The sequence below is a fragment of the Bos mutus genome, chromosome 23, assembly GCF_027580195.1.
Source record: "Bos mutus isolate GX-2022 chromosome 23, NWIPB_WYAK_1.1, whole genome shotgun sequence".
Taxonomy (NCBI): domain Eukaryota; kingdom Metazoa; phylum Chordata; class Mammalia; order Artiodactyla; family Bovidae; genus Bos; species Bos mutus.
The window spans coordinates 49,113,593-49,137,582 of record NC_091639.1 but is presented as its reverse complement, the minus strand read 5'-3'; the positions used below and the strand labels follow the sequence as shown (position 1 = coordinate 49,137,582).

The 23,990-nt window shown below is 39.2% G+C and overlaps 1 protein-coding gene across 1 annotated transcript in view; it reads right to left on the bottom strand.

Moving 5' to 3' along the window:
- The window catches only part of KHDRBS2 (KH RNA binding domain containing, signal transduction associated 2), a 617,615-nt gene that overhangs the window by 448,685 nt on the left and 144,940 nt on the right, over window positions 1–23,990 (bottom strand). Inside the window, exon 2 of the mRNA XM_070360912.1 lies at window positions 4,824–4,951. Coding sequence (XP_070217013.1) covers window positions 4,824–4,951 — 128 coding nt within the window. The remainder of the gene's footprint in view (window positions 1–4,823; window positions 4,952–23,990) is intronic.

The following is a 23,990-nucleotide window of genomic DNA, read 5'->3' as shown; positions in this document are numbered from 1 at the left end:
AATGGCATTGAAACATGTATAATATCATATACGGAACGAGTCGCCAGTCCAGGTTCGATGCATGGTACTGGATGCTTGGGGCTGGTGCACTGGGATGACCCAGAGGGATGATATAGGGAGGGAGGAGGGAGGAGGGTTCAGGATGGGGAACACATGTATACCTGTGGTGGATTCATTTCGATATTTGGCAAAACCAATACAATATTGTAAAGTTTAAACATAAAATAAAATTAAAACAAACAAACAAACACACTGCTTAGAAAAACAGAGTTGTTTCTAAATTGGTAAGTGTAATTCTGGGTCTGAAATGTGGTTACAGTTTTCACAATTAGTAATGTTGGGTTTATATTAACCATTCTTAAATGTTCTGATAATTACTCACAAAGTTAGGAAGAAAGAGAGAGAGAAAAAAAAAAAAACAACTCATCAAGGCTTTGGATTTCGGTTTTCACCTTTAGAAGTACAAAGAAGGAAACAGGCAGGCTGTGGAGAATGCTTCCCACCAGACACAGAAGGCAGCCCCACTTTCTGTGACCAAGCAGGCAAACACAAAATACAGAGCAAGCACAGCACTTTTGAACATATTTTGGAACTTTAATTTCTGCATCAATTTACATAAGAAATTGATTTCAAAAGCAGCACTGGAGAACATGGCTGCTTTGATCTTAAAAGGGGCCAAATTTGGGGGCTGATTTACACTCCTGGTAGTTTATTGCTTTAAAAACTTGTAAGTAACTGGAGTTGAGAAATGAAAAGTGGGCCTTGGGGTAAACTTAATTGAATAAAATATCTGATATTTTTCAGAGGATTCTGAAGGCAACATCATAAAATGTAATTTTAAAAGACATTGAGCAACTGAATTGCCCATGTGGATGAACAGGTACCATAGTAACAAGCAGACCTCCAGCAGGTGGAATAGCACCGCCTACCTTTCGACACACGTCACTGTGCCCATGCACGTGGTACTCATCCTTTGAGCAGAACAAAACAGAGTGCAGCATCTGACATTTTGTGTATCTTACTTCCCTAGGTACTGTAAGGCACTTGTTTGTTGAGATCAAGAAATTTTGGCCTTTTTTTTTTTCTTTTTCATTCTCTTTTAAAATTTTCATTGGGGTACAGCTGATTTACACTGTTGTGATATTTTCTTCTGTACGGCAAAGTGAATCAGTTATGTGTGCTTGCCTATACTCAGTTGCTTAGTCATGTCCAGCTCTTTGCGGCTCCATGAACTGTAGCCCACCAAATCCCTCTGTCCATGGGATTATCCCATGGACAAGAATACTGAAGTGGGTTGCCATTTCCTCCTCCAGGGTATCTTCCTGACTCGGGGATCAAACCCACATCTCCTGCATCAGCAGGCATATTCTTTACCACTGAGGCACATGGAGATCCTATGAATCATATATCCATATATCCACTCTTCTTTACATTCTTTTCCCATGTAGGACATTACAGAGTATTGAGTAGAATTCCCTGTACTATACAGTAGGTTCTTGCTGATTATCTATTTTTTTAATCATTTTATATATAGTCATGTGTACATGTCAATCCCCATCTTCAAGGATGAATATGTCTTCATTAATACCAAATTTATACCCCAAGGTTCAGTTTTGTTCTTTTTCTGTATATATCATCACTTTGCGTGCCAACACTAAATTATAATGCCATCTTTGAAGACACTTTCAAAAACAACTAAACTCAATACACATATTTCAAACACTACAAACAACATAAAAAGCCATGACCAAGTTCACATGTGCAAAGTTTACAGACAAAAACAGTGAGTTACAGCCACCAACAACCTGATAGAGACTGCATACTGATTCTAAGATGTGTAAGAGCTGGAAACATCCAGATTTGAAAAAAAAACTAAATTAATATTGGACTATAGAGTACGTCTTTGAATTCAGATAGAAAGAGCTAATGTTAAAGGTGGTGAATTTTCCACATGAATCTCAGGATCATAGAGTAACATAATGATTGATGTTGCCTCCTTAGAGACATGATTATGAAGAAATAAAGGCTCTGATTCTAAAACATTTTCAAATGTAAACAACAGATGTATAAAGTCTATTTATTTACTAACCTTACTACGAATAAAAACATTGAAAACAAACAAGAAAAACAGTCCACGAAAATAATTTGGTAACATAGCACATTTTCTCCAAATTAAGTGATTAATCACAAAACATTAGATAAATCATTCTTAATGTGTTTGTAAAGCATTCTTATGTTTTTTATTATTTAAAATCTTAAACTTCTCTCAATTCTTTGACTTACTGAATTAAATCAGTAAATTAACTTGAATTAGAGTCTAACTGAAAGAAAATCTATCCAAAAAAGCCAAGTAGTAAAATTAGGATAAGGCCATTTCCTCAAGTATGCCCCTAATTCTTCTTTGCTCTTTGTATGGGAGGACAGTGTCATTGCCACATAGACTGTCAGTCTGCACAGCAGGTGTCAAGGGCAGAGACAGCCCTGGAGGAAGTTGAGAAGGCAATCCTAGCCCTGATGAGATACAAAGAGTAAGTCACTTTTTATTTTAAAAGAGTGAAACTTGAACCCATAAATACTGTTGTGTGCTGCTAAACAGTTCACAGGATCACACCACACTACATGTGCTACAGCTTACAGTACACAGCAAATACAGCTCAGGCTGAGTGCTTATAATCTTACCCCACAGCAGAGAATCATCACTTTAGAAATAATATACCTTTATCAAAAGGTTGATTTTAATTTTATTGTTACAGTATAAAAAGCAAAAACAAATGTAGGTCAAGTTGATAGATGATTGTGTTTGTCAGTATTCTTTTTTATGTAAAAGGTTCTAATATATGAAATTCATATCATTCATAAATAATTTGTTTGGCATTATATTCATAGAAACTGTACATTTTCTAAGGCATACATTGTTATTTGATAATATTCCATAAAACTATTAATCATTAGGATCTATTATTTTTCATAATCTTCCACATTATACATGAAAAAGTAATGCAAAATGTGAGCATTACGGGGAAGGAGGAGGGAGGAGGGTTCAGGACAGTGAACATGTGTGTACCTGTGGCGGATTCATGTTGATATATGGCAAAATCAATACAATATTGTAAAGTTAAAAAATAAAATAAAAAAAATGCAAAGACTCACAAAAAATAAAGGATTTAAAATAACATCAAATTTTAAAAGTATCCCATCACTTACACCATCATTTAGCATTATTTAGGACTTGAAATGCCAGCACATCTTGATCAGAGATTCAGAGCTGCATTTTATGAGAAGTAGATACTGAGTCTATTACAAGCTTTTCCATGTCCAAAGAATAGATAAGGATTATCCCAAGAAACAGTATCAAGTAATATATATATTTAAATATATGATTTCAAGACTGAAGCTGTACTCCATCTAGACTTTAACAGTTTTAATTAACCAAGTTCCTTTAAAGAGTTACATTTGCCTTAAGACCCTATCATATTTCTACCTTATTTCATTATTACGTAAAATTTTTCATGTACATTTCTATGACAGGCCAACTTGATATTCATTAAAACAATTGTAAATTTAATAAAACTTAAATTACAAATACTGGAGAAGGCAATGGCACCCCACTCCAGTACTCTTGCCTGGAAAATCCCATGGATGGAGGAGCCTGGTGGGCTGCAGTCCATGGTGTCGCAAAGAGTCGGACACGACTGAGCGACTTCACTTTCACTTTTCACTTCTATGCACTGGAGAAGGAAATGGCAACCCACTCCAGTGTTCTTGCCTGGAGAATCCCAGGGACGGGGGAGCCTCTTGGGCTGCCGTCTATGGGGTCGCACAGAGTCGGACACAACTGAAGCGACTTAGCAGCAAATTACAAATACATATTCATTGTATGTGGTGATCTTGCAATAGTGTAAGTCTAGCTCAAAATAAGCACAAAATCCAAAAGCTTACATATCCAAAACCTCACCTGAAAGTTAAATGTTTTGATGTGCTGTTAACTTATTTGAAATAATTATAAACACACCTTCTACTTAATTATATTTACCAAAATTTATCATATTAGAAGCCATTTGGTAAACTATAGCATTTATTTCTGTACTCTTTCTTCTTAGGATAATTACATGGGCTTTCCTTCAAACTCTTCAGAAAGTTAACTACCAGCTTAAATGTTTGAGTTTCCATTTTTCTGCTTAGGCAATTTACTTGGAAAAAAAATAAGAAACTGTTTTCAACCATTGGAATATATGAACATAAATAATGAAAGCAAGCCATTGAATGCTATATTTTATAATCATGATTCTGGTGATAAAAACATCATGTAATGACAAAATATCTAATGAAAAGTTATTTTCAAGAGAATAATATCATAATCATTATATAAATGGACCCTGAATATAGAAGAGTAGAGGTTACAACCCAAGTGTCTAATAAAGATTATATTGCCTTCCTAGATAAAAAGATTCTCAGCTATTTGCCTCATGCTGTATATTTTGTAGAATTAATTCTACACTCTTATAATAAAATGTACATTTTAACATGAACCAAAACATTATTGATTGAGCATATTTGGACAAATTGCTGAACTACTTACATGTTAAATGATGAAAATATCTAATTTTATTTCCTGTATTCACAGAATAAAGTGTTGCACCCATCAACAGAAAATTATTATACTTTCAAAGAGTTTTCCTTCTTCTATGTTAGTATCATTTATTTGTATATATTAATAAAATGAAGATTTGCACATTTATTTCGTAACGGCAATGAACAAAACATCATCTTATTTTCATCATTTTTTTTAATTCAATGAGGTTAAAAAGCATATATTGTAGTACCTTTGGATACTGTTTGACAGGAATCAATACCCTTTCTGAGAGCTTTATATTTTTGTTGCTGATGACATCAAGATATTTCTCTTCTTCATCTTCACTTTTTCCATCAGAACCTTGAAATTTTTCAATTTCTGAAAACAAAATTCACAAGAAAAACATTAAATGAAATGTGAAACCATTATAAATATGCTGGTTGTTCTTATTACTCCTCTTATTAAATAAGATTTTGAAGAATCTTGATAAAGGCTGAAACAGCACCTTGGTGAATCACATCAATGCCACTATTGTCTGCACAATGATCTGTTCTCAACTGAAATTAAAAAGCAGTGATTGAAGATATGACTAATGTGGAAAAAAATGTGAAGATATGGTCTAATGTGAAAAAAGGATGCATCTGATTAAAATTTAACATGTTCCAACAAAATTTGAGAAATATACCCTTGAAATATTTAAAAATATTTAAGCCAGCATAAATTTTCTAGGAGGAATGAAGAGAACAAGTATATTTTGAGGTTAAATGTTTCATTTTTATTCAAAATTGTTCCTAAGAAAACATAATTTAAAATAAAAATCATTCATTACCTATAATAGAGTAGTATAGATGAATAGAGATAAGTAGTAAAGAAAAGGCAGAGGAAAAAGAGATCAAATTGCCAACATCAATTGGATCAGCTGGATCATTGAAAAAGCGAGAAAGTTCCAGAAAAACATCTACTTAAGCTTTACTGACTATGCCAAAGTCTTTGACTGTGTATCACAACAAATTGTAGAAAATTCTGAAAGAGATGGGAATACCAGACCACCTGACTTGACTCTTGAGAAATCTGTATGCAGGTCAGGAAGCAACAGTTAGAACTGGACATGGAACAAGAGACTGGTTCCAAATCAGGAAAGGAGTACATCAAGGCTGCATATTGTCACCCTGCTTATTTAACTTATATGCAGAGTACCTCATGAGAAATGCTGGGTTGGATGAAATACAAGCTGGAATCAAGATTGCAGGGAGAAATATCAATAACCTCAGATATGCAGATGACACCACCCTTATGGCAGAAAGTGAAGAACTAAAGAGCCTCTTGGTGAAAATGAAAGAGGAGAGTGAAAAAGTTGGCTTAAAACTCAACATTCAGAAAACTAAGATCATGGCATCCAGTCCCGTCACTTAATGGAAAATAGATGGGGCAATAGTGGAAAGAGTGAGAGACTTTATTTTGGGGGGCTCCAAAATCACTTCAGATGGTGACTGCAGCCATGAAATTAAAAGATGCTTGCTCCTTGGGAGAAAATTTATGACCAACTTAGACAGCATATTAAAAAGCAGAGACATTACTTTGCCAACAAAGGTCCATCTGGTCAAAGCTTTGGTTTTTCCAGTAGTCATGTATGGATGTGAGAATTGGACTACAAAGAAAGCTGAGTGCCAAGCATTGGTGCTTTTGAATTCTGGTATTGGAGGAGACACTTGAGAGTCCCTTGGACTGCAAAAAAGACCCAACCAGTCTATCCAAATGGAAATAAGTCATAAATATTCATTGGAAGGACTGATGCTGAAGCTGAAACTCCAATACTTTGGCCACCTGATGGGAAGAACTGACTCATCTGAAAAGACCCTGATGCTGGGAAAGATTGAAGGCAGGAAGAGAAGGGGATGACAGAGGATGAGATGGTTGGATCTCAACACTGACTCAATGGATATGAGTTTGAATAAACTCCAGGAGTTTGTGATGGGCAGGGAATCCTGGCATACTGCAGTCCATGGGGTTGCAATGAGTCAGACACAACGGTGTGACTGAACTGAATTGAACTGAACTGAACTGGGAGATAAATAGTGCGATACCATATACCCCAAACAAACTTAAATACAATTAAAAAGGGGATATCATGAAATAGTCCTATAAAGAATTAAATCTGTAATTGATGTCACTCATATTCATCAACATGAAATTACCTACCTAGAGGTTTAAGAAGAACTGGTAACTTTCCCTATAAGAATGCTCCCAGGAGAAGAAGATGGGATAGAGTAGGCAGATGTGGAGTGCATCTCTCTCCAGGGATACATCATGAATCCATCTTCAGATACAGAAATGCATGCAGAACATCAGCTGAGAGCAGGCAGGAGTGCCTGACCAGTGAAAAAGAAAATATAGACCCACACAAAACTTGGTAAGACAAAGGAATTAGGGGGGACTAATTCTAGGACTGGACCTGCCCTCGGCAGTGGGGGGAACTGAAGCAGGGGTCCAATCCCCACAGAGGGGCAATTGTCTAAGTCAGAAGAGAAACATTTAAGGCTGAGAGTGAAATAGGTGATCTGTGGCAGCCTAAGTGGAATGAGAATCAGACAGTCCTTGCCACAGTCATTCATACACGAGGCAGGAACACGGATCTCCTGGAAGTGGCAGTGGCTGGGAACTGTAGTTTAGGGATTGTGGAGCAGTCCCAGGGCGAGGGCTGCTGTTGACTGTGGAGAGATGGATAGAGGGGATGTGAGGGAGAAGATCGTGGTTGGAAATGCCTATGGAACAAAGCTAGGCAGCCATGGAAGGCAATACAGATGAGTGACGCGTAGGGGGTGGAGCCATCACAATAGCCTCTCTCTCTCCACACGAAAGTATCAGCAGCTGAACATTAGAGAGGCTGGCCCACCAAATGTCTGACACACTGAACTACAGAGCAGGACCCCACCCATGGTGCTCCTTTCAGTGACTGATGGGCCAAACTACAGAGTAGGACCCAAGTTGGGGGACCCCTCTCTGCGACTGACACTCAGAACAAGAGAAGGACCCCAGGCAAGGGAATCTTCTAAATGCCTGAACGGGCGGACCTAGAGAGAAAGACTGTCCAGAGAGGTCTTCCAATCCCCAGCTACAAGAGGCTCGAAAAAAAGACTCTGATAGGGCCATAACTCCTGCCACAGAGGCAGTCTGTGTCCCTGCACACTCTTCACCACCAGGGTCTCCACAAGCCAAGAAGCGGCACCACCTTCATGCTCAACTCTCACTGGGGAAGAGCTGCCACAGGCAAAAAAAAAAAGAAGAAGAAGTCTTGTGTTTATGCACGCAGAGTCACTTCAGTCCTGTCTGACTCTGCAACCCTGTAGACTGTGGCCTGCCAGGCTTCCCTGTCAGAGAAGGGGTTCTCCAGGCAATAATACTGGGGCATATTGGCCAATACTGGTTGCCATAGGCTTCTTAGAGCACTGTATTTCTTGCTACCCTAGCCACCAACCCCCTCTGAGTACCTGGTGCTGCCAAAACCCCTGTGATCCAAGCAGCTGCACCATCTCCACACCTGGCCCTCACAGAGGCAAACCCAAGCCCTCCAGGGTAGTTTAAGGAGCTAATCCCCAGTAGACAACCCACATGCAGAAGTAGAAATAAAATCGCAATTGAAACCTGGGAGCAGTTTGGCTAAGGAAGAAGATCCAAAACCTTCAGACCATCTGTAAAAGCTGCAGATTAAATCCAGATGATCAACTAGGCAGACTCTGTGCCTATGGAATATCTAAAAGGACATTGAGAGCCCCCACAAAAGAAAATGCACTAGCTCTGATAACAGTGGACATTGGAAGTGAGAACACAGAGGAGTAGGACCATATTAGAATCTGAACAGCCTCCACAGGAGGTCCAGAGATCAGCACAGTGTTGTAGGGCATCCTAGGAAGGTGAGGTGGACTGTTATTCCCACTGAGGGAAAGCACTCTGACAGCAGTGACTCAAGAAAACCGTTTATTATACTTATTTTTTGACGTGTTTTGTAGATTCTTTCGGATTTTTTTGCCCTTCCCCTCACCTCCGTCTTGTAGTTGCTGATTTTATTGGCACTGATAAATCTGATTAAACTTTTGAGCTTATTTTTTTCCCCCCAGTCACATTTATTATTGTTGCCATAAACCTCTGCCTCTACGTTGGGCTTCTGCAGTTCTGTGGAGTTTCTCTCTCTCTCTCTCTCTTCTTTTTTTCTTGTCTCTTTTTAAATTTTTAAAACCAATTAATATTTTTTTCTAATTTATTCCTTTGTTCGATTTTCCTACTGTTCTTTTCCCCTTGCAGCTAAACTTTAACATATATAAATCTTCCTTATCTACCTCTATTTAACTTTGCACCACGCAGAAGCACTGCGTCTGTGATGGACCACGAAGAAGCATGGTGGACCACCCAGAAATGCCACTGAGAGGAGCTATCCCACGCCCAAGGTCAGGGGTGGCGACCTGGAGTGCCAGGCTGCAATGGTGCAGGAGCGGCCCAGAGAAGCTATCCCACGTCCGAGGTCAGGGGCAACAGCCAAGAGGAGCTACCCCACGTCCAAGGAGTGGCAGCTGTGTGGGTACAGAAGGGTTGCGAGGAGCTATTCCATATTCAAGGTCAGGAGAAACGACCTCGTTCAAGGTAAGGTGCAGCGGCAGCGCTTTGCTGGAGCAGCAGTGAAGAGATATTCCATATCCAAGGTAAGAGAAACCCAAGTAAGATGGTAGGTGTTGTGAAAGGGCATCAGAGGACAGATATACTGAAATCATTATTACAGAAAACTAGCCAATCTGATCACGTGGACCACAGCCTTGTCTAACTCAATGAAACTAAGCCATGCCATGAGGGGGTCACTCAAAACGGACGGGTCATGGTGGAGAGGCAAACAACTTCAGTATTCTTGCCTTGAGAACCCCATGAACAGTATGAAAAGGCAAAATAATACAATACTGAAAGAGGAACTCCCCAGGTTGGTAAGTGCCCAATATGCTACTGGAGATCGGTGGAGAAATAATGCCAGAGAGAATGAAGGGATGGGGCCAAAGCAAAAACAATACCCAGTTGTGGATGTGACTGGTGATAGAAGTAATGTCCAATGCTGTAAAGAGCAATACTGCATAGGAACCTGGAATGTTAGGTCCATGAATCAAGGCAAATTGGAAGTGGTCAAACAGGAGACAGCAAGAGTGAACGTTGACATTCTAGGAATCAGCGAACTAAAATGGACTGGAATGGGTGAATTTAACTCAGATGACCATTATAGCTACTACTTTGGGAAAGAATCCCTTAGAAGAAATGGAGTAGTCATCACCCTAACCACTAATGCTGAAGAAGCTGAAGTTAAACAGTCTTATGAAGACCAACAAGACCTTTTAGAACTAACACCCCAAAAGACATCCTTTTCATTATAGGGGACTGGAATGCAAAAGTAGGAAGTCAAGAAACACTTGGAGTAACAGGCAAATGTGGCCTTGGAGTACAGAATGAAGCTGGGCAAAGGCTAACAGACTTTTGCCAAGAGAACGCACTGGTCATAGCAAACACCCTCTTCCAACAACATAAAAGAAGACTCTACATATGGACACCACCAGATGGTCAACACCAAAATCAGATTGATTATATGCTTTGCAGCCAAAGATGGAGAAGCTCTATACAGTCAGCAAAAACAAGGCTGGGAGCTGATTGTGGCTCAGATCATGAACTCCTTATTGTCAAATTCAGATTTAAATTGAAGCAAGTGGGGAAAACCACTAGATCATTCAGGTACGACCTAATCAAATCCCTTACGACTATACAGTGGAAGTGAGAAATAGATTTAAGAGACTAGATCTGATAGAGTGACTGAAGACCTATGGACGGAGGTTCGTGACATCATACAGGAGAGAGGAATGAAGAGGAAATTTTTTTTTTTTTTGAAAAAAATTCATTTTTTTCAAGGAATTTTTTTTTGAAAAAATTCATTTTTTTCAAGGAAAAAAAAATGCAAAAAAGCAAAATGGCTGTCGCAGGAGGCCTTACAAATAGCTGTGAAAAGAAGAGAAGTGAAAAGCAAAGGAAAAAAGGAAAGATATATGCATCTGAATGTAGAGTTCCAAAGAACAGCAAGGAGAGATAAGAAAGCCTTCCTCAGTGATAAATGCAAAGAAATAGAGGAATACAACAGAATGGGAAAGACTAGAGATCTCTTCAAGAAAATTAGAGACACCAAGGGAACATTTCATGCAAAGATGGGTTCGATAAAGGACAGAAATGGTATGGACCTAACAGAAGCAGAAGATATTAGAAATAGGTGGCAAAAATACACAGAAGAATTATACAAAAAAGATCTTCATGACCCAGATATCATGATGGTGTGATCACTCACCTAGAGCCAGACATCCTGCAACGTGAAGTCAAGTGGGCCTTAGAAAGCATCACTACAAACAAAGCTAGAGGAGGTGATGGAATTCCACTTGAACTATTTCAAATCCTGGAAGATGATGCTGTGAAAGTGCTGCACTCAATATGCCAGCAAATTTGGAAAACTCAGCAGTAGCCACAGGACTGGAAAAGGTTAATTTTCATTCCAATCCCAAAGAAAGGCAATGCCGAAGAATGCTCAAACTACCGCACAATTGCACTCATCTCACACGATATTAAAGTAATGCTCAAAATTCTCCAAGCCAGGCTTCAGCAATACATGAACTGTGAACTTCCAGATGTTCAAGCTGGTTTTAGAAAAGGCAGAGGAACCAGAGATCAAATTTCCAACATCTGCTGGATAATTGAAAAAGCAAGAGAGTTCCAAAAAAAGCACCTATTTCTGCTTTATTGACTATGCCAAAGGCTTTGACTGTGTGGATCACAATAAACTGTGGAAAATTCTTTAAGAGATGGGAATAACAGACCACCTGACCTGCCTCTTGAGAAACCTAGATGCAGGTCAGGAAGCAACAGTTAGAACTGGACATCAAAGTTATGTTAGTTGCTCCGCCTTCAAATTAAAATTTTAGTTTCTAAGAAAAAAATGTTTTCTCCTTTTTGAATTTGAATGCAGAATCCAATCTTTAATGATTAGTGCTAATAAAATGGAGTACAATATAGTAGAATAATAAACTCTCTCAAATCTATCTCATAAATAACTGATAAAGACCACTTTATTTTAGGGCTTCAGCAGTGGCTCAGGGTTAAAGAATATGCCAGCAAAGGTGGAGATGCTGGAGACATGGGTTCAATCCCTGAGTCAGGAAGATCCCCTGAAGGAGGAAATGGCAACCCACTTACAATATTCTTGCCAGGAAAGTCCCATGGACAGAGAAGACTTGTGGGCTACAGTCCATAAAGTCACAAAGAGTCAAATAATATTGGGCAGTCACTCCCTCACCACTTTATTTTAAAATCATTTAATATTCTGCATTAATAACTATTAAATCAACAATCTCTACTAATTTAAATTTTTTTGAGCTCTGTTTGTGGTTTTTGGAGTCAAATTTGAGTGCTAAAATAGCTTTGTCACTTGCTGTGGTGGTTTAGTCACTAAGTCATGCCCGACTCTTACAACCTCATAGACTGTCATGCCTGACAAGTCTCCTCTGTTCATGTGATTTTCCAGGAAAGAATACTGGAGTGAGTTGACATTTCCTTCTCCAGGGGATCTTCCCAACACAGGAATTGAACTCAGGTCTCCTGCATTGCAAGCAGATTCTTTAATGACTGAGCTATGAGGGAAGTTCCTCTTGCTATTAAGCAAGTTAATTAGCCTCAGTTCCTTCTTTTTTTATTTTTTTTGAGTAAAGTACATCTATCAAGTGATGACATTATATGAACTAGCATTTTGTATCTATCTCTCTGGCAATAATTATCACATTGTTTTGAGGTCATAATGTTTCGTATCTGTCTCTCTATATATTATAAACTGAGCAGAAGGTTTATTTTATTTACTCTCATGGCCTCTGTACTTAGCCCAGTGACTAACAAGATAGAAATTAATCTCTAAGCCCTGTGTTTTTCACCAAAGAAAAACGAAATGGGTCATTTCTTATAAGTCAGAGCTTAAATGATAAGAGGGATAACCTTCAGTTCAGTTCAGTTCAGTCACTCAGTTATGTCTGACTCTTTGTGACCTCATGAATTACAGCACACCAGGCCTCCCTGTCCATCACCAACTCCCAGAGTTCACTCAAACTCACATCCATTGAGTCCATGATGCCATCCAGCCATCTCATCCTCTGTCGTCTCTCAGGAGCCACTTTAGGCATTACTGACAAAATGGAGGCACGGCCCCAGCCCCCTCTCCTCATTCCTCAGGCACGGACCTGGGATGAAGGAGTTAGGCCTTGTAATTCTGACTTGTTTTTTCCTCTCCTTGGCTGAGTTGACTGAAAAGGAATATTAAGGTGCTTATTGTTCTTGAGAGGAGCATGAGAAGGCACAAAGCCTTCTGCAGCTGTGCTCAGAGAATAATTAATAAAGTTAATCATTGACATTTGTTTAAGGACTTTTACAAAAGAGTCTTCCAGGATGAGCACATAGGCCACAGCTTGAGGCCATGGGACGGATTGCTATCTGAAGCCTATTATTTGTGAGGAAAATGTTTATGGCAAAGGAATTTACTGCATTTAGGGCTTAGAAATAATTAAAATAGTTAGAAGTTAAAGATATAAGGAATGTTGTAAAGTTAGCATATTTTACTATAGCTTATAGAAGTTAGGAATTTTTAGAGACACTATAACTAGAATCCCTTTTAAGAGATAGTGAGCTCAGGATGTTAGGCGCAAACGGGATTTAGGAAGATAAATAGTAAACTGAGGAATATAGCATGAGTTACAATGTAATCACAAGTTAACTATAGGACACATAAGAGGAAGTAGATAACAGATGGTAAAGCTGATTTCGAGAGAATCACTGAAGCAGGAACTCTGAAGAGCAACAATGATTTATGGAGATAATAAATCTGGGTTAGGGGGAACTGAAAATGTCAAACCTCTGACCTAATGTTTTTGTAAAAGTATAAAAGATAATCTTAAACTTGAAATAAATAGGCAGTCCAAGAAAATAGAGGCTGCCTCATTTTCCTTGCCGACACCGTCCATCTCTTCAGGTTGATTCCTTGGCTGCTGGAGCTGGACTCCAGCAGTCGTCCCCTTTTCCTCCTGCCCCCAATCCCTCTCAGCATCAGAATCTTTTCCAATGAGTCAACTCTTCACATGAGGTGGCCAAAGTACTGAAGTTTCAGCTTCAGCATCATTCCTTCCAAAGAACACCCAGGACTGATCTCCTTTAGAATGGACTGGCTGGATCTCCTTGCAGTCCATGGGACTCTCAAGAGTCTTCTCCAGCACCGCAGTTCAAAAGCATCAATTCTTCGGAACTCAGCTTTCTTCACAGTCCAACTCTCAAATCCATACATGACTACTGGAAAAACCATAGCCTTGACTAGACGGACCTTTGGTGGCAAAGTAACGTCTCTCTGCTTTTGAATATGCTATCTAGGTTGGTCGTAACTTTGCTTCCAAGGAGTAAGTGTCTTTTAATTTCATGGCTGTAATCACCATCTGCCGTGATTTTGGAGCCCCAAAAAATAAATTCTGACACTGTTTCCACTGTTTCCCCATCTATTTCCCATGAAGTGATGGGACCGGATGCCATGATCTTCGTTTTCTGAATGTTGAGCTTTAAGCCAACTTTTTCACTCTCCACTTTTACTTTCATCAAAAGACTTTTTAGTTCCTCTTCACTTTCTGCCATAAGGGTGGTGTCATCTGCATATCTGAGGTTATTGACATTTCTCCTGGCAATCTTGATTCCAGCTTGTGTTTCTTCCAGCCCAGCGTTTCTCATGATGTACTCTGCATATAAGTTAAATAAGCAGGGTGACAATATACAGTCTTGAAGTACTCCTTTTCCTATTGGAACCTTACATGTGAACAATGATGGCAGGAAAGCAGATGTAAATAATGGATCACTCAGATACAAGGTCAGCAGATCGAGTGGATAACTTAAGACACGGGAAGTGGTTCTTAAACATGGAATAATATGTTCCTTTTCATTGTAGGCAAGAATATTTCAGATCCACTGAAAATAAATTACTAGTAAAAATTGGCAAGTAATTTAAACCTACCTACACAAGTAATTATTTTGGTGAATGAAATAAAAAGTGGTAAAATTGATTATAAAATAATCAAAGTGGTTTTCAACAAGATACATCATAAAGTTAGCTATTTTAATTACTATTAATGCATTTTAAGACCCTGAACATACTAAAACTGAAACCATCAGATACCACTCTGCCCTAAGTGTCAGCTCACCAGTCCTCTCCCCACGGAACATATAGCATGGCTCCCAGGGAGCTCTGTTCAGGCCCCCACCTATCACTTACTTCTCATGTCATACATTCAGTCAGTACATTTCAGCCCTCACACCAGGCATGTCTTAACCCTGTGGCTGTGAACAAATCAATATTGCACTCTGGGCCTCATCTTTTCCTGCTCACAACTAATTCACCGACCCTTAAATGGCATTCAAATTTTATAAAATCTTAGTATATTCTAAACTTCACAGACCTCCTGACACAGTATTGTACCTGTCACCTATTAGCTGTATAGCACTTGGCATCAGGGATGATGATAGCTATTGCTTTCTACAAAGTTTCTATATGCCAAAAAGTAGTCTAATTCTTCCCCTTAGCTAGTTCATTTAATCATTTTACTTAAATTTTCTGTCATGCTGCTCACTTCTAAAAATGGGTTTAAAATCTCCATAAAGTTCTTGTGAGGCTTAAATGAATCAAGTCATTAAAATAACTTAGAGCATTACATGCACATAATAAAGGCATGATAGCATGATAAATGTTAGTTATTATCATCCTATTTCCTTGTATTTGGGGCTGGACACAAGCCTTCATAGAACTCTATCCCATTATTCAAATGGAAGATCATGAAGCCAATGTTGTATTTCACATGATTACACCATGTATTCAGGGACACTTAACATGAGGACAAATCCATTAATCATACTTAAAAGTTTGCTGAATTAGACTAATAACATATTGTTCTTGTATTGTTGTGAGAAGCAGTGTCTGACTATTTGAGACCCCGTGGACTGTACCATGCCAGGCTCCTCTGTCTACCACTATCTCCTGGAGGTTGTTCAAATTCGTGTCCATTGAGTTGGTGATGCTATCTAACAATCTCATCCTCTGCCACCCTCTTCTTTTACCTTCACTCTATCCTAGTATCAGGGACTTTTCCAGTGAGTTTGCTCTTTGAATGAGGTGGCCAAAATATTAGAGCTTCAGCAACAGTTCTACCAAGGAATATTCAGGGCCGATTTCCTTTTGGATTGGTTGGTTTGATCTCCTTGCAGTCCAAGGGATTGTCAAGAGTCTTCTTCAGTACCACTAATTCAAAAGCATCAAATTTTCATATCTAAGCCTTCTTTTCGGTACAAATCTCATATCTGTACATGACTACTGGAAAAACTATAGCTCTGACCATATGAAATATGTCACCAAAGCGATGACTCTGCTTTTTAATATGCTGTCTAGTTTTGTCATAGCTTTCCTTCCAGGGGCAAGTATCATTTAATTTCATGGCTACAGTTAATGTCCACAGTGATTTTGGAGGTCAAGAAAATAAAATCTGTCAATGCTTCCACTTTTTCTGTTTCTATTTGCCATGAAGTGATGGGACCAGAAGACATGATCTTAGTTTTTTGAATGTTGAGTTTCAAGCCAGCATTTTTAGTTTCCTCTTTCAGCCTCATCAAGAGGCTCTTTAGTTCCTCTTCACTTTTTGCCATTAGAGTGGTGCATATCTGAGACCATTGATATTTCTCCTGGCAACCTTGATTCCAGCTTGTAATTCATCCAGCTCATCTTTACATGTACTAAACATAGAAGTTAAATAAGCAGGAAGATGATATACAGCCTTTACGTACTTCTTCCCCTATTTTGAATCAGTCCATTGTTCCGTGTCTGGTTATAACTGTTGCTTCTTGTCCTACATACAGGTTCCTCAGAAGATAGGTAAGGTGGTCCAGTACTCCTGTTCCTTTAATAATTTTCCACAGTTTGTTGTGATCCACACAGTCAAAGGTTTTAGCGTAGTCAATGAAGCAGAAGTAGATATATTTTCTTGAATTCCCTGCTTTCCTCATGATCCAATGCACACTGGCAATTTGATTTGTTTCCTCTGCCTCTTTGAAATGTAGCTTATACAACTGGACTTTTCAGTTCATGTACCCCTGAAGTCTAGGTAGAAGGATTTTAAGCACAACCTTGCTAGCATGTGAAATGAGCACAATTGTACAGTAGTTTGAACATTCTTTGGCACTGGCTTTCTCTGAGACTGGATTGAAAACTTACATTTTCTGTCCTGTGGCCACTGTCAGAATATTTCAAATTTGCTGAAATATTGAGCACAACACGTTAACAGCACCGTCTTTTAGGATTTTCAATAGCTCGGCTGGAATTCCATCACCTCCACTAGGTTTGTTTGTAGTAATGATTCCTAAGGCCCAATTGACTTCTCACACGAGGATATCTGGTTCTAGGTGATTGAACACACCAGTGGTTACCAAGGGCATTAAGAACTGTCTTGTATAATTCTTCTGTTTATTCTTGCCACTTCCTCTAATCTCTTCTGCTTCTGTTAGGTCCTTACTCTTTCCATACTTCATCATGCCCATCCTTGCATGAAATGTTCCCTTGAATCTCAAATTTTCTTGAAGAGATCTCTAGTCTTTCCCATTCTATAGTTTTCCTCCATTTCTTTTCATTGCTCATTTAAGAAGACCTTCTTATCTTCCTTGGGCTTCCCTTGTGTCTCAGCTGGTATAGAATCCGCCTGCAATGTAGGAGACCTGGGTCCGATCCCTGGGTTGGGAAGATCCCCTGGAGAAGGGAAAGGCTACCCACTCCAGTATTCTGGTTCGGAGAATTCCATGGACAGTATAGTCAATGGGGTCACAAAGAGTTGGACACAACTGAGTATAAATGCTGTGCATATCTCATCTTCCCTTGCTATTTTCTGCATCTCGGCATTCAGTTGGGTGTATCTTTCCCTTTCTCCATTGCCTTTCACTTCTCTTCTTTCCTCAGCCATTTGTAGCCTCCTCAGACAACCACTTGGATTTCTTTTTCTTTGGCACGGTTTTGGTCACTGCCTCCTCTACAATGCTATTAACTTCAACCCATAGTTCTTCAGTTACTCTGTCTACTAGATCTAATCCCTTGAATCTGTTCATTACCTCAACTGTATAATCATAAGAGATTTGATTTAGGTCATACCTGAAAGGCCTAGTAGTTTTCTCTACTTTGTTCAATTTAAACCTGAATTTTGCAATGAGAGCTCAAGATCTGAGCCACAGTCAGCTCCAGTAAGCTTGCTGATGGTATAGAGCTTTTCCATTCATCTGAAAAGAGCAAAATCAATTTGATTTAAATATTAACCATCTGGTGATGTCCACATAGAGAACCGTTTCTTGGGTTGTTGGAAAAGCATGTTTGCTATGACCAACATGTTCTCTTGACAAGTCTGTTAGCCTTTGTCCTCCTTCATTTTGTACTCCAAGGTTCAACTTGCCTTTGACCTTGGAAGTCAAGGTATCTCTTGACTTCCTACTTTTATATTCCAATCCCTCATGATGAAAAGAACATCTTTTTTAATGTTAATTCTAGAAGATGTTGTAGGTCTTCATAGAACTGTTCAACTTCAGTTTCTTCAGCATCAGTAGTTGGTGCATAGACTTGGATTACTGTGATGGTAGTATGTCTTGGAAACAAACTGAGATCATTCTGTTATTTTTGAGGTTGCACATAGTTACTGCATTTCAAACATTTTTGTTGACCATGAAGGTGACTCCATTTCTTCTAAGGGATTCTTACCCACAGTAGTTCAGTTCAGTTCAGTTCAGCCCCTCAGTCATGTCTGACTCTTTGCGACTCCATGAATTGCAGCACGCCAGGCCTCCCTATCCATCACCACCTCCCAGAGTTCACTCAATCTCACGTTCATTGAGTCGGTGATGCCATCCAGCCATCTCGTCCTCTGTTGTCCTCTTCTCCTCCTGCCCCCAATCCCTCCCAGCATCAGAGGCTTTTCCAATGAGTTAACTCTTAGCATGAGGTGGCCAAAGTACTGGAGTTTCAGCTTCAGTATCATTCCTTCGAAAGAACACCCAGGGCTGATCTCCTTTAGAATGGACTGGTTGGATCTCCTTGCAATCCAAGGGACACTCAAGAGCTTCTCCAACACCACAGTTCAAAAGCACCAATTCTTCACCACTCAGCTTTCTTCACAGTCCAACTCTACATCTGTACATGACTACTGGAAAAACCATAGCCTTGACTAGACAGACCTTTGTTGGCAAAGTAGGTCATCTGAATTAAATTCGCCCATTCTGTCCATTTTAGTTTACTGACTCCTAAGATACTGATGTTCTTGCCATTTCCAGCTTGACCACATCATATTTACCTTGATTCATGGACATAAGATTCCAGGTTTATATGCAATATTATTCTTTACAGCATTAGACTTTACTTTTACCACCAGACACGTCCACAACTGAGCATCTTTTCCACTTTGTCCAGCTGCTTCATTTTCTCTGGAAGTATTAGTATTTGCCCTCCACTCTTCCACAGTAGCATATTGGACACCTTCTGACCTATGGAGCTCATCTTCTGATGTAATTTTTTTTTTTTTTTTTACATTTTCGTACTGTCCATGGGGTTCTCCTTGCAAGAATACTGGAGTGGCTTACCATTTTCTCCTCCAGAGGTCACATTTTGTCAAAACTCTTCACTATGATCCATCCGTCTTGAATGGTCCTGCTTGTGGCTCATAGCTTCACTGAGTTATGCAAGCCCCTTCACCACAAGGCTGTGATCCATGAAGGGGATCACATACCATTTTGCATGTGTTTAAAAGCTCTCATACATATTGATTTAAATTAAAAAATGGAACAAAATGAAAAAATGCATGAGGAGTATTATGCCAGTAATAACAAGTATAGGATGTAGAATAAATCTGCTGAAACATCATCAAAAACACATTAACTTTGGATAGTACTGTCATCTAAGGGTGGACGATTGCACTTCATGAAAAGCAGGAGTGCAAGTTCCCTTCTTTTTTTAACCTTGTCAACTGCCAGACACAAAGTCTTACAAATTAAGGTTAGTGTCTTTTCAAAAGAAGCAAGTATTTTATTGAAATGTGTTCTGAATATATTTCAGGCACAGTCCTACTTTGAATGCATGCAAGGTTTGATTTTAGTTCTTAAGTTAAACACACATAGAATTGCACACAACAGAACAGTGCAGGATATATATTTCTGCTTGCTGAGCAACTATAATGTCACCATACAGGAAAGCGAGAAAGAAGTTCACATCTCTAACCTGCTGCTTGGATGTGGGTCCATGAAGCATCACTCTGACAAAGGCCATGTGACTTACTGGAAAATTTGGAAAGTAAGCCGGTTGCTTATCCTATTTCCTCAGCTCTGTACTCAGGGAAAGGAATTTTCCAAGTAATTTGTATGTATTGTCAGAGAAGGCAATGGCACCCCACTCCAATACTCTTTGCCTGGAAAATCCAATGGATGGAGGAGCCTGGTAGGCTGCAGTCCATGGGGTTGCTAAGAGTCAGACACAACTGAGCGACTTCATTTTCACTTTTTCCTTTCATGCATTGGAGAAGGAAATGGCAACCCACTCCAGTATTCTTGCCTGGAGAATCCGAAGGGCAGTGGAGCCTGTTGGGTTGCCGGTCTATGGGGTCGCAGAGTCGGATATGACTGAGGCGACTTAGCAGCAGCAATTGTATCTATTCTAACACTCAAACCTCACTTTAACTCAATATAACAGTCCCAGTTATTACTTTAGTATACAAAAAGGAAACCCCAAGATTAATATCCCCAGTTGCATGGCTAGCAATGTAATGCACAGGGATTTGAATCTCAAAGCTCACATAATTTTTTTAAGCATATTTTCACAGTTTTTTTTTAATTTAAATTTATTTTAATTGGATGTTAATTACTTTACAATATTTTATTGGTTTTGCCATACATCAACATGAATCCACCACGGGTATACACGTGCTCCCCATCCTGAACCCCCCACCCACCTCCCTCCCTGTACCATCCTTCTGGATCATCCTAATGCACCAGCCTCAAGCATCCTGTATCCTGCATTGAACCTGGACTGGCGATTCATTTCTTATATGATATTATACATGTTTCGATGCCATTCTCCCAAATCATCCCACCTTCTCCCTCTCCCACAGAGTCCAAAAGACTGTTCTATACATCTGTGTCTCTTTTGCTGTCTCGCATACAGGATTATCGTTACCATCTTTCTAAATTCCATATATATGCATTAGTATACTGTATTGGTGTTTTTCTTTCTGGCTTACTTCACTCTGTATAATCGGCTCCAGTTTCATCCACCTCGTTAGAACTGATTCAAATGTATTTTTAATGGCTGAGTAATACTCCATTGTGTAAATGTACCAAAGCTTTCTTATCCATTCATCTGCCGATGGACATGTAGGTTGCTTCCATGTCCTGGCTACTATAAACAGCGCTGTGATGAACACTGGGGTACACGTGTCTCTTTCAGTTCTGGTTTCCTCGGTGTGTATGCCCAGCAGTGGGATTGCTGGGTCATAAGGCAGTTCTATTTCCAGTTTTTTAAGGAATCTCCACACTGTTCTCCATAGTGGCTCTACTAGCTTGCACTCCCACCAACAGTGTAAGAGGGTTCCCTTTTCTCCACACCCTCTCCAGCATTTATTGCTTGCAGACTTTTGGATGGCAGCCATTCTGACTGGCGTGAAATAGTACATTATAGTGGTTTTGATTTGCATTTCTCTGATAATGAGTGATGTTGAGCACCTTTTCATGTGTTTGTTAGCCATCTGTATATATGTCTAAAGACCTATATATAGAAAACTATAAAACACTGGTGAAAGAAATCAAAGAGGACACTAATAGATAAGAGAAATATACCATGTTCATGGATCGAAAGAATCAATATAGTGAAAATGAGTATACTACCCAAAGCAATCTATAGATTCCACGCAATCCTTATCAAGCTACCAATGGTATTTTTCACAGAGCTAGAGCAAATAATTTAACAATTTATATGGAAATACAAAAAAACCTCGATTAGCCAAAGCAATCTTGAAAAAGAAGAATGGAACTGGAGGAATCAACCTGCCTGACTTCAGGCTCTACTACAAAATACAGTCATCAAGACAGTATGGTACTGGCACAAAGACATAAATATAGAACAATGGAACAAAATAGAAAGCCCAAAGATAAATCCACACACCTATGGACACCTTATCTTTGACAAAGGAGGCAAGAACATACAATGGAGAAAAGACAATCTCTTTAACAAGTGCTGCTGGGAAACTGGTCATGTACTTGTAAAAGAATGAAACTAGAACACTTTCTAACACCATATACCAAAATAAACTCAAAATGGATTAAAGATCTAAATGTAAGACCAGAAAATAAAAAACCGCTAGAGGAGAACATAGGCAAAACACTCTCCAACATACATCACAGCAGGATCCTCTATGACCCACCTCCCAGAACACTGGAAATAAAAGCAAAAATAAACAAATGGGACCTAATTAAAATTAAAAGCTTCTGCACAACGAAGGAAACTAAGCAAGGTGAAAAGATAGCCTTCAGAATGGGAGAAAATAATAGCAAATGAAGCAACTGACAAAGAACTAACCTCAAAAATATACAAGCAAGTCCTGCAGCTCAATACCAGAAAAATAAATGACCCAATCAAAAAATGGGCCAAAGAACTAAATAGACATTTCTCCAAAAAAGCTCACATTTTTTATAACAAGAGTCCCTCACCCTCTCTCTCATTCAGCCCTTCTGTGTGCCAGGCACCATTCCAGGAACTAGATGCACTGTGATGAAGTAGTCAGAACCCCTTTGCTCTTGAATCCTCTAGACAAATGAGGTAGGAATGAAAGAATAAGTAAATTAATATATAATTGGCATAGGCGTAAGTGATTCAAAGAACAATGCAGGATAACATAAAGAAAGTGGGGGGAATGGTGTGATATTTAGAAGGGGTGACTTAGAAAAGCCTCTTTGAGGAAGTAATAGTTTATCAGAGACCTGGATTAAGTACAGGGGTGTGCTCACGAATATCTGGCAGCCAAGTTTTACAGGCAGAGGGAACTGGAAAGAATATGGAATCATAAGAAGCTGTCAGAGGACAGCATGATTAAAGGAGAGATTATACATGAGAAAATGGCAGATGATGAGGTGGTGGAGGCAGGCAGGGTCACGTCATGAAGCCCAGAGAGCTCACAGAGTTTCAGTGACTAGAATACAGCAGAGGTGATGGTGGATGACTTCCGAGACTAAGTCACAGGAGGCTAGGGGTTAGTCTTGACCCTCGTGGTGGGGTTGCAGGTCTAGAGAGAGTCAGCTACCCTGCCTTGAGTGTGCTCTCCTAACAGCCCTGTCAGAAAGCCACTCTGGAGGCAGAAGCTCTGCCCCCAGTAAATCCTGGCAATGCTTACAGCTTCTTCAGAGACTCTAAAGTAGAACCACCCATCTAAGGTTCTTCCCAATTCCTCATTTACATAAAAGGTGAGAAGATGTTATGTTTTGAGGTAATTTGTTAGGTAGCAAAAGAATACATTTTGATACAGAATTTTTATTTTATAAGTATATGTAAATATTTTGAAGAGTCTTATTGCAGTTGTCATCAAATTTGTGTTTTTCTTAAGGATTTTATTGGGGTATAGTTGATTTACAATGTTGGGTTAGTTTCAGGTATAAAGCAAAGTAAATCATTTATATATATACATGTATCCAAATCTTTTTAGATGATTTTCCCCTATAGGTCATTAAAGAGTATTGGATAGAGTTCCCTGTGCTATACAGTTGGTCTTAGTTATTTATTTCATATATACTATTGTGTATATCTGTGGACAAGAATTCCATAGAAGAAATGGAGTAACCTCATAATCAACAAAATAGTCCAAAATGCAGTACTTGCATACAACCTCAAAAGTGGCAGAAAGATCTTGGTTGGGTTCCAGGGCAAACTATTCAACATCACAGTAATTCAAGTCTATGCCCCAACCACAGATGCCAAAGAAGCTGATATCAATCAGTTCTATGAAGACCTAGAAGACCTCCTGGAACTAACACACACAAAAATGTCCTATTCAACATAGGGGGCTGGAATGCAAAAGTAGAAAGTCAAGAGATACTTGAAGTAACAGGCACGTTTGGCCTTATACTACAAAATGAGGCAGGGCAAGAGCTAACAGAATTGTGAATGAATTTTCAGCAACACAAGAGATGACTTCACATGTGGACATCACCAAGTGGTCAATACCGAAATCAGTTGGATTACATTCTTTGTAGCCGAAGATGGAGAAGCTGTATACAATCAGCAAAA